General features: G+C 36.7%; 2 protein-coding genes across 2 annotated transcripts in view; one reads left to right on the plus strand and one right to left on the minus strand.

Annotated features, from left to right (window-relative positions):
* The window catches only part of LOC123540439 (phosducin-like protein 3), a 478,889-nt gene that overhangs the window by 274,921 nt on the left and 192,349 nt on the right, over positions 1-11,619 (plus strand). The gene's annotated exons all lie outside the window — the stretch shown is intronic.
* Positions 910-11,427, minus strand: LOC128549494 (uncharacterized). Its single transcript, XM_053526210.1, has 5 exons — positions 10,681-11,427; positions 10,089-10,355; positions 6,909-6,987; positions 6,652-6,782; positions 910-3,239 (listed from the first exon to the last, which is right to left on the minus strand). The coding sequence occupies exons 1-5, from the start codon at positions 10,736-10,738 to the stop codon at positions 2,980-2,982; spliced, it is 795 nt and encodes a 264-aa protein (XP_053382185.1). The 5' UTR covers positions 10,739-11,427; the 3' UTR covers positions 910-2,979.

Consider the following 11,619-nt stretch of genomic DNA (forward strand, 5'->3'; position numbering starts at 1 on the left):
TGGTCTTAAAAGGCTACAACGTCCAACTGGTTCAATCCCAAACTTAAGAGGTGTGATAGAAACGTCTGGGGAATAGAGAAGTAAACCAGCCAGTTGCTGTAACAGTAGGATACTGTACTTGTGACCTTCGGCTGCGTGTCGCTCCCTGAGACAAATCACCACCGGCAAAGGTCAAATGTACAACAACTACATCAGATGCGCAACTACTGATCAAAGTCACGGAGTTTATTCAGCATTTTCAACAAATGATATAACAAGAAAAAAATCAACCTAATCATTTAGGAAGGTACAAATTGCTACACAGAACAACAGCGGTAGGGTGCAATGACTCTGTAACTCTTACGAACTCGTACAAACATGTTTGACATAATCCTACTCAATTCACTTACCCTTTGTAAATAAATCAACACGTTATTTCCGTGTCAGTGTTTATATTCAGTCCACTCAGCACGTGACTTTCACGACTGCATATTGTTAATGTTATTTTTTTTTCATTGGAATTTCAGAGGGACACATTACAATGATGGGTTTTCAGAGGGACACATCACAATGGTATGTTCATGTCATTTCTTCTACTTTCATTCTATTTTTTTCATTTCTCTTTCTTCTTTTATTCTACGTTACATTACATTACATTGATCTGTTTACCTTTCTTACTGCGATTATATTAATTATACGTGTAAGTTTGTTGTCTAATCCATTTATTTAACTTGCCAAAACTGACATATGAAATTTGTGCTAGGAGTGGGGCAGTAGGGTTCAACAAAAAGGCTTCAGACATCAATACAAGTTATTTAAAATGACTTCACTTTCGTACTCTTACCTTTACTCTTCGTTGTCAACAATACTAGGCAAGTTACCTTAAATTGATTTATTTTAGTGTTAACTATTAATGTTACTTAGGCCGGAAAATATTCGTTGAAAGCATCATAAAATGATGTTGCCACGGAAATGAATGTTTAAAAATTGCCCTGATGGCTTTGATCGCAAGTGAGACATTTACATGTTTTATTTTTGCAGGTTTTCAGGTTGCCATGATTATATATAGATGGAAGACTATGCATACAGAACACTGTTTTCAGATTTGGTGTATGTCTTCACTTTTGTCTGAAATGTCTAAAGCAAAACAATAATATATGTTTGTTTCTTTTTTTATACACTTCACATGATGAACAAGGAAGTGTACATCTACATCTACATAATAACAGAAATGGATGACCAGCGTTCCATTACTTCTCAGTAATGTTGTTCATGGATCGCTTCTGTTGATTTGGAGTCATTTGTCTCATACAAGGGATGTTTCCATGGTAATTGCTTTTTCTTTGGTGCTTTGACAGTTTTAATGACAAGCGAGGTATTTACGTTTATCAAAATCTGGTTTTTGATCAGAATGGAAGAAATCTAGGTCAAGTTAAGGTGTGTATACTGCTACGTACGTTATGTTATTTTGCCTGACTTTTTTCTGTAGATGTTTCAAAAATGATTGTTGATGTTGAATACAAGCCCCTGTAAATATCGCAATAGTTTAGTGAACGGTGCAGCTATGGTTACTGATGTTGAGTGAAAAATTGTCATATTGTAGATTTTACCATGGTTTAGTTGGCGGTGAAGCAAAAGTGGTCTTTTTTCTCAGGGGCAATAAAGTTTATAAAGTGGAATCCTTCGGTTACTTATCTATATTAGCCTGACAGTAGCCCTGCTTATTTCAGCTGTACACCTTCAACATGTATCTAAAGTGTCTGTACATGTATAGCATTATCAAAAGAAAGTCTAACGCTGGTATTCGGTACTTGCTGTTCCCGGTCGCTGACATAACTGTGTGGTTTGTTTATTTTGGCAAAAAAGAACTATTTTAAAACAGATTGATGTTTATTGTAATCTGGGTCAAATGGATTACAGTCCACATTTAAGTATACATATGAAGCTTTCTAAGAAAAATATGGTCAGCATGGTTTTATGATTTCTGTATCATACGGTTCGGAATGCTCAATGACGTTGTAAGAGTTTGACTGACCGAAAGTGATCATGTGAGTTGATACGTTATGATTTTAAAGAAAGAAACAACGATAAAACTGGAAAATAATTCAATGACTTTCTTGTTTCTAGTGACAACTCATTTCCTCAGTTAGATAATATTCTATACGATGTCCAGGGTCTGCACAATCAATTTTTGAAAAATCGAGAGTGGTTAACCAAAACGCGAAATCTGAAAACCGCACTGGCCAAAACGTGCTCTGGATATTATGGACGTTTCTTGCACACCTGACTGGCGTTTCCGGTGATTTTACCCATGCCGACAATACGCATCTGGCCAGATGACTCTCGTGCTGTTAGCTGCTAGCGATTCAAGCATTGATTATATTATATTGTTTATGTGAAATACGAAAAGCAATCAGGTTTCTTGATAGTTTCTTTCCGTTCCTTATAGTATATTTCTCGATTCAAAATACGTTATCTTACGGTAAGAAAATATCGCCACGCTACAAACGATAAAATAGAAGTGGAAATTTGTGATTGTGCGTCATGGATACGTCATGAAGTCACATCTGCTTACGAACGTTGATTTCCCGCGCTTTTGTGTACATACTCTACCATAAGATAGAGTGCTACAGAAAGCATTTCTATTTGCTTTATTTATTCTATTAATTGTAAAATAAGTTGTATGCAAGGAAAATAATCTTTCAGAATAAAAAGCTTATATATATACGATATACAAGAAAGAAATATAAGTCATGTGTTTAGAATAGAAAAGCATAGAAATATGTGTTCCTCGGTCACCTACGCTTGGGCGGTAACTCGGCCTCGTTACCGCCCTATGCACAGGTGCCCTCTGAACAGATTGTTCTATCCAATTTATAAACACATGACAGATATTACTAACATTAAGCCACAAAGTAGATTGCATTACAGACATGACTTTGTAAAATTAAAATTTACCTGTAGTCACGTACAAAGAAAATAACAAATTCAAAGTTCTCATTAGACTAGTTGTTTTTCACAGATATATTTAACCCCTGAAAATGTACAAGGAACGTCATCGAAATAATAGGAAAATCGATTTGCTATCCAAATACAGCGTGGTTCATTTGCATTGTCATTCGGCCCTTTACTACTCCCCCATAATACATTTGTATTAACTGGAACTATTTGATTTTCCGTCGTGGTGTAAGTGTCTGACGCGGAGTAATTTGCAGCTTCAGCGTTAGTTCCATCCACCCAGAAGTTCTGTCCACTAACTCCTACAAAACAGATTAAACTCTATAATCCTTCTAAATCACTGATCTAAAACACCATTATATATTAAATATATACATGTTTTACTGAACAAACATTATCAAAGTGTATGAAAAAGTGATTAAATTCCATCATAGATCTACTTATTAATCGTCGTCAATATTAATCATTCCTAGATTTTAAATTTTAGTCGTGTGATTTGTTTCGTAATAAGACCGTTTTTTCTGAACGATATTTTCCTGTTTTTTTGGTTTGTTTCGAAGATGATTTGATTTTAGGTCACTCAAATATACTATGCATGTTTAACGGTTGAGGGAAACCAAAGTATACCCCGAGATAGCTAATGATTAAACATTATCGACTTTAATTGGTCAGGAGGATCAAAAGTGTTCTCCAATACATCACACTTTCCCCCATTATTCACTTTAATGGGTGACGAAGACCTACCTCAGATGTACCCCGATATAGCTCAATAGTGTATTCTAATACAGCCCACTATAAACCCTCTATCAACTTTTATGGTTGAGGAAGACCCCAGATTTACCCAAATATAGCTCACTTTAAACACTTTATCAACTTAAAAGGGCAAGGAAGAACCAAGGTGTACCCCGTACGGATCACTATTAACCCCGTATCAACTTTAATGGGTTAGGAAAACTCCAGGTGTACCCAAATACAGCTCATTATTAACCTTTGTCAACCTTAACGGGTGAGGAAGACCCCAATTTTACCACGATATAGCTCAATATTAACCCATTATCAATTTTGATTGGTGAGGAAGACCCAAGCTGTTCTCAATGCAGATCATTATTTACCAATTAACAACTTTAATATGTCAGGAATACCCCCAGTTGCACCCCGAACTAGCTTACTATTAGCCCGTATCAACTTTTATGGGTGAGGAAAACCACAGGTATATCCCAATAAAGCTCACTATTAATCCATTATCATCTTTAATAGGTGAGGAAGACCCAAGGTGTACCCTAATACAGCCCACTATTAATCAATTTTCAAATTTAATGGGTGAGGAATACACCATGTGTACTCAAATACACAGCTCACTATCAACCGATTATCAAATTCTGTGGGTGAGGAAAATCCTAGGTGCACTGCGAAACACCTCATTATTAAGCCATTACCAACTTTAATGGGTGAGGAAGACCCAAAGTATACCCCGATACAGATGACAATTTACCCCGTTTCAACTTAATTGGGTGAAGTAGACCCCAGGTGTACCCTAATACACTTCACTATTAACCCATTATAAACTTTAATTGGTGAAGAAGAAGCCTGGTATACCCCGATACAGCTCACTTTTAATCCCGTATCAACATTAACTGGCGAGGAAGTCCCCAGGTGTACTCCAATACAGCTCAATATTAACCCATTATCAATTTTAATGGATGAGGAAGACCCCAGGTGTACTCCAGTGCAGCTCACTATTAACACATTATCAACTTTAATACCAATTTTACGCCGATATAGCTCACTATTAACCCAATATCAAATTTAATGGGTAAGGAAGACCCCTGATGTACCCAAATATAGTTCACTTTTAACCCAGTATCAACTTATTACGGTACGTGTATGCCTAGGTCACAAAACCGTACTATGTCCGTACGGTTTAAATTTTCTTTTAGATCCTTACGATCTGTGTACAAGTGAAGCGTCTGGACACAGCACAAACGAGCCCCGGGCGACCTTTAGAGGATGCAATCGTAGGATATTGGTACGGACAACCCAGACAAGTCGTGCGGAGCTCGCAAGGAGCCCGGCCGTACCTCGTATGGTGCTAGTGAGTTGGCACGGCGCTCGCAAGGAAATCGTACGGTGTCCACGCGGTGTCCATACGACAAGAATAAATCAATTCGGCAACGAGTGAAAAATTTCCATTTTCAATCGTATGATATCAATACGGACATCTCAGACAAGTTGTACGGAGCTCGCAAGGAAAGCAGCCGTACCTTGTACGATGCCCGTTAGATGCCTCTGCGACTAGAATAAAGCACATTGACAACGTCTGAAAAATGTCCATTTGTAGCTACTCTGCTGATGGTAACGCCATGTGAGCCCCGTGTAGATATCGCACGTTTCCCGCATGGTGTCCTTAATATCGTACGGACATCGTTCGTTGACAAAGCAAATTCCACTGCGATAGTCCTACGAGCATCAGCAAAACTCGCAGTTTTCCAAATCCGTGCGATGCCCGTAAGAGCTCTCCGGGGTCCGTGAGATTCCCGTTCGGGGCTTTTGCGAGCTGTTCCCGACTTCGAAAATCTCTACGAGCCAGTAACAACTCGGAAGCTCGGTAAAACATTTTCATCAAGTTCCCGAGTCCTCTAAGAGTTCAAAAAATCCGTACGACGCACGTACGAGTCAACGATGCCCGTACAGACGCCTTACTTATTTGCCAAAATTCGACTGAAAACCTACTCGTACGGAGCTCCTAGCGTTCTTGTGATCATGGTAGAACCGCATGGGCCCTGGAAGAGCTCATATGGGCTTCAACGGATTTGAAAAACTGAGAGGTTTTGATGATGCTCGCACTACTATCGCAAGGGACTTGCACAGCCAATGTACGATGTCAGTACGATATTAAAATCACCGTGCGGAGAACTTGCGATGTCAACACGGGGCTCGCAGGGCATTACGATCAGCTGAGAAGTTACAAATGGACAGTTTTTCAAACGTCGTCAAACTGGTTTATTCTTGTCGCGGGAACAGCGTGCGGACACCGTACGAGCGCCGTACCAGCCAATAAGAATAGAACGGCCGGGTCTTCTTGCGAGCTCCGAACGACTTGAGATGTCCCATACGGATATCCTACGATTGAAATGGAAAGTTTTTACACGTCACCGAAATAATTTATTCTTGTTGTATGGACACCATGCGGACATCGCACGAATGCCGTGCGAGCGCCGTACGAACCCACGACCGGGCTCCTTTTAGGCTCCGCATGACTTATCTGCGATGTCCGTATGGATATCCTACAACTACATCCTCTAAAGGTTGTACGGGGCCCGTAAGTACTTTGATCAGACGCTACGACTGTACAGAGAACGTAAGGATTCTAAAATTGGTGAACGGTTTTGTGACCGGGGCAAAAAATAAAAATAAATAAATAAGAAATACATGTAAATGATTTTGTTTATATCTTGGTTACTTTATTCAGCGGTTAAATATGTTGTGTATTGTAGAGTTGTACTTTGTTACAATTAATAAATTCAGGTTTTTAAAATTTGAAACATTTTAATAATATGAAATTATTTAGTAAAATTGTCAATAAATAAGTGATATGATATTGGCCTTGTTTTTTGTCTGAAGGCATTTGTACTGGACCGAGTACTGAGGAAATTATATCATGGTCTCTTACAATACAGAAAATACAGAAAAATTAGTACAACTTAGTACTTATACCTAAACAGTGTGTCAAGTTATTTTGCACAAAATCCATCTTTTCGGCAGTGAGTATTCTCAACGGATATGAACCAATAGACTGACAGTACTCTACAGCTTGTGCCTGTGAAACAGCAGTACTGGTGAACAACCTGAAAATAATGTACAAAATGGAAATACCTGTGTTAAACTAATTAGCTTTTATTTGCCACTAATTTTAACTGATAAGAACAAACTAGTAAAATGTAAATGATTTCGACAATAAACGCACTGAATACCTGAATAAGTAAAGGGCTCCGTCTTGAAGTCTTGCCTTTGCCCATCCTCCATTATTTACCGGGCACTCGAGGTATACACCTGAAAAAAGGACGATTTGAGAAGAAATCCTACAAACTGGGAATGTGCACTTCTCATTCATGTCTCTAACAAAAAAAATTTGGCAATATCTCAACAACATAGGCTTGGTTCAGGGTGGGGCTATATTTTTTTTGCCAATTCAGTTAACATTTTATCCAATATACATGTTACGGAGTCTTCTACGCGTGCCTCTCTTAAAACAATGAAAGGAGAAAGCATATATTATCTAACTGTAAAAGGGGGCTGCAATGTGTCTCTTAACAGTCGGGCCAAAACTTTGTAAAGGTATATTTTATTAAACACGATTATTGCTATTGTTTAGAGTGTTACGAAGCTGTGTTAAAAAGTGCTACGAAGCTGTAATTAGAAGTGTTACAAAGCTATGGTAATAAATGTTTAAAAAGCTGCGATAAGAAGTGTTACGGAGTTGTGGTAAGAAGTGTTACAAATTTGCGGTTAGAAGACCTTTTACGGTCTATACTCTACGAAGCATATATGTCCGACTGTGTTGAGAGGGCAGATGGGCCGTAATTAAACTTAAACATTGGTAAGAAAATCTTCATAAATGTGAGTTGTGATATATCGTGATAGATCTTGTCGTGAGTTATGATATATTGTAATATATCTTCTTGTGAGTTGTGATAGATCTTGTCGTGGGTTGTGATATATCGTGATATATCTTGCCGACGTGTTTTAATCTTATCATTAAGGTAGTTCTTCACGTCTAATAAACTGGAAGTATTGGCGTAACATCATTTATCTGGATAAGGTAGTATAAAATATTGAGTCGGTACAAGTAAATTGATTTTTTTTGAATAAATGGTAATCCGTGAGTATATATATTAATTATTGGGAGCCCTACGTTATTGTCTTTCTAAATATTAAATGTGATTTAAACCATTGTGTACTATTTAGCGCTTTTGAATCACGAGCAAATATCTCAAAAACAAGTACATTTTATTTTACCATACTAGAATAGACTAAATGTTTATTTACAGCTATGAGAAGTTTGTATAAAAATCTATTCACGAAAACTGGGATTTTCCCAGAAGAGGCCCATTATGAATTTTCTGAGGTGAAAATATTTTCATAAAAATATATTTGTAATGATTTTGTGTCGGCGGGGCGAAGTCACGACACGAGAGCATGACAAATAAAGGGCATCAACACGACATATTCATTCACGAAAACTCGACAAATAAATATGTCGTGTCGGTGCCCTCTAAATATCGTGTTTCCGGGTAAAATGTGTTGAGTTTTCGTGTTGTCTTGTTTTTCCTCACCAACACGACATGGCAGAAATCAGCCACCATAAGCGATATCCATACTAATTTACTCATTACGTTCTTTAAAACTTCACATGACAACGGAAAGCAGGTATAAACCCCTGCCTAAATAAGGGGAATATACATACAGAGTATTACAGACCTGAAAAAAAAAAGATTTAGAGTATCACTTATCAAACAGTAAAAAATCATAACCGGGGAATAATTTAAGAATTAAATAAACTAAAATTGATTAGTTATAATAATAACCAAGCTACTACTGTCACATTACTGATCTGTTTTGCTGTTGATTCTACGGAAGAGGTTACCACTCAAATACAATACAATGGTTTTTAAGGTGATTAATCACCTTTTGGTCAGCTGTAATGGACATGTTCGGAACTTTAACAGCTGATCACTTATTCATGTGTTCACTGGAGTTATTAATGCATGTTGAATTTTCACTGGAGGTATTTCTAAAATTTGAATATCCTAATATCTTAAAGTAAAAAAATCGCCAACAGAATATACGAAAATCGAAAAAAGTCAAATGAACCACTTATTTTAAAGAATTATCTCTCTTGACAGCCATGAAAGGTTCTTCACCTCTGATTCATGTGGTAAAGTTGGCAGTTACCTGCAGAGAACAGGTTGGTGCAGAATCTAGGAATCTGGGTGGTATTGGAGTCGCATATATCTAAAGTCTTTATTTCTATCTATAGGTGACAGGTTTATATCTTAAAGCGATACAGGGAAAGAAAATAAACGAAATGCACGGCAAAGATGGTAGAATGCATACATGTCATCATAAAAGGGGGAAAGTTCTTAGTGACTATGTAAATCGCCTTTGTACGTGTTTATCATGAAAATGGCGCTGTATAAATGTAGTCTAATATAATAATATATAGAATATAGTTTCTGTAACTTCTGATCAATTCTAGTTATGCTGCATGCAATTACTAATTGATATTATCATTTATGATAGGAAATTTTGTATTGTAAGAAAGGTAAAGATGAACAATGCTCGAAGTCAATACGGAACAAAATGGATTTTTTAAAGAGATGTTCGTAACAAGTCTCTGATAATTTACAAGATCATTCTTAAATAACAACAATGACGATATTATTATTATTATTATTATTATTATTATTATTATTATACCAGACTTTTATAGCGCCCTTTTCATGATAAACACGTTCAATGGCGCTTTACATATAGCAAACGCAGCCACACAGGGCGCGAAATTCATCCTCTACTAGTACAGACACAGAACAATCTGACCAGAGGGACAGAGCGAGATAAAGTCCCCAGAACAGATAGAGAAAAATCCTTTTATATATAGTCTTGTCCGACTAACTTAGCTTAGCCTTTTGCGAATAGACAGTCTGGTTCTTTAACGTGCCCGGTGTATAGCACCAATACAAGCGAAGCCGTCTTTCCTGGGAAGAACCAGTACAGGCCTCTTAGTTAGGCGGGAGACACTCAAAAGCATCTCAGAAATTTCCAGTGCCTGGACCGGGATTCGAACCCGGGACCTCTGGATTGACAGTAAAGCGTGTTACCACTAGACCACCGGCCCACGATATGGGGCACAATACTAGCCGAATCAGGCCTGAAAAATCAAACAACAACAATGTTGGCAAAATGTCTGCAAAACTGCACACTGAATATATTTGTAAATGCGCATACAGATAAATATTACAAAACATGTTTTTGACCATTCGCAAATCATCATCCCCTTCCGCATCTGCAGGGCACTATAAGCCAAGTTCGACATAATTGAAATTTAATAGAGAGACAAGGTGATAATGATAATAATAAATCTTTTATATTACCAGTAATGTGTTCGTAGTGCACTGCCTGTGAAGCTTGAATACTATAGACATTTTGCTCATTGACATCACGTAACAGACAAATGTTCTCTTCCGAGATGTAGTAAAAATCAAAACAGGCATCGTCGTGTGTGCATTGACCGGCGCATTGTTTCAGTCTTGTCACAGGTTGTCTCTTTATATAACCAGTCAACTGAAGAGCGCCCTCTGGTGTTTCCTGCTTTTTAAACTGTTTGGAAACTTGCCCTCCTGAGACATGGCACGTGATAGCTAAAAGTAACACATGGAAATAGGCATTTTTTCCATAGTATGAACAAATCTTGACATGCATTCTACTACTTATCGCATTGTTTTAAATAAAAAAAAATAAAGCACAATTTTTTTCTAATATCAGCAGTTTGTTTGAGCTCAATATGAAGAGGCCACTGGTTTTATTTATTTTTTTAGTACGTCGAAAAAGCAAGCTCCACTCACTTTGTCACGTGATGTGAAATAGTAGTATTATATTAAAAGTTTTGTACTTTACATGATTATGAGCCAAAAACTGACTTTCTTCTAAAACTTATTTATTGAAACTAGTAAGCTCTGAACTCACCAAAAAGAAGAACGAAATATAAACCGATCACACTTGCACAATAATGCATGACATTCATTCCAAGTTCACAACCGACGGCTTTTATAACGTTTAAAGAAATGTCATTTATGATTATACTATATATTGTTTTCGTTCATGGTAAAAGGAAGGTTCCACTTAATTAAAGTTCCATTGAATTGATCATTAATGTTATTTATTCGCTATTGTTATATTAATGTTGACAACCACTTAATAAAGTGTTTTTTTTACATAAAGTTAACTGGACAAATATATCTAATTACGTAGCTTTAAATGGGAGTATTGGAAAACAGATAATTAATTGGCCTTTTACCATTAAACAGAAGAAACGAAAGTGACTTGATGAATACATGTAATACAAATGGCTGTGAATGAAATGTATTGACAAAAAAATTACCTTAAAAAGCAATTCATTGTTTTTTTCAATATCAAACAATTTCTGCTCCTGTAATGATGTTTTTGATGAACACTTTTAAAACTCTGAAATGATATTGCTTTTATAAATGTAGTTTTACATGAAATCAATGTTTAGCTCCAGTTCTGTTGCAAATAGCTTAATAATGCAGGATTTAAACAAAAATAACTTTAGCACCGTAACCTATGTACGAGTTTAGTTTTCTTCTTTTTCATATTATATATATTCCATGGAACTCAAAGGAAACGTACGTTTGTTAATTTATCCACCAATGCCAAAGTTGTGTTGAACCTAATGTATCGGATGGCAAAACTCTTAAACGTTAAGAAAGCAAATATTGAATGTGTAAGAGCCTCTGATTCGAACTGAAAAGGGGATTATTTCAGTCAATCAATAAAATTCTTCATTATTTGTGGACAAAATCGTAAATGCTTTAACGATCCAATAAGAAAAGTATGGATCCTATGGCATATTTTTGATATTACAATAGTGTAAGAAACTGTCGT

The sequence above is a fragment of the Mercenaria mercenaria genome, chromosome 16 (genome assembly GCF_021730395.1).
Source record: "Mercenaria mercenaria strain notata chromosome 16, MADL_Memer_1, whole genome shotgun sequence".
In the NCBI taxonomy this organism is placed as follows: domain Eukaryota; kingdom Metazoa; phylum Mollusca; class Bivalvia; order Venerida; family Veneridae; genus Mercenaria; species Mercenaria mercenaria.

What these genes read in the sequence shown, in the direction of transcription:
- LOC128549494 (XM_053526210.1), bottom strand. Translation starts at nt 10,738, where the DNA reads ATGAATGTCATGCATTATTGTGCAAGTGTGATCGGTTTATATTTCGTT. An exon ending in GCACTACGAACACATTACTG is followed by an intron (nt 6,988 to 10,088) that starts GTAATATAAAAG and finishes TCCTTTTTTCAG; the next exon opens with GTGTATACCTCGAGTGCCCG. An exon ending in TAACTTGACACACTGTTTAG is followed by an intron (nt 3,240 to 6,651) that starts GTATAAGTACTA and finishes TCTGTTTTGTAG; the next exon opens with GAGTTAGTGGACAGAACTTC.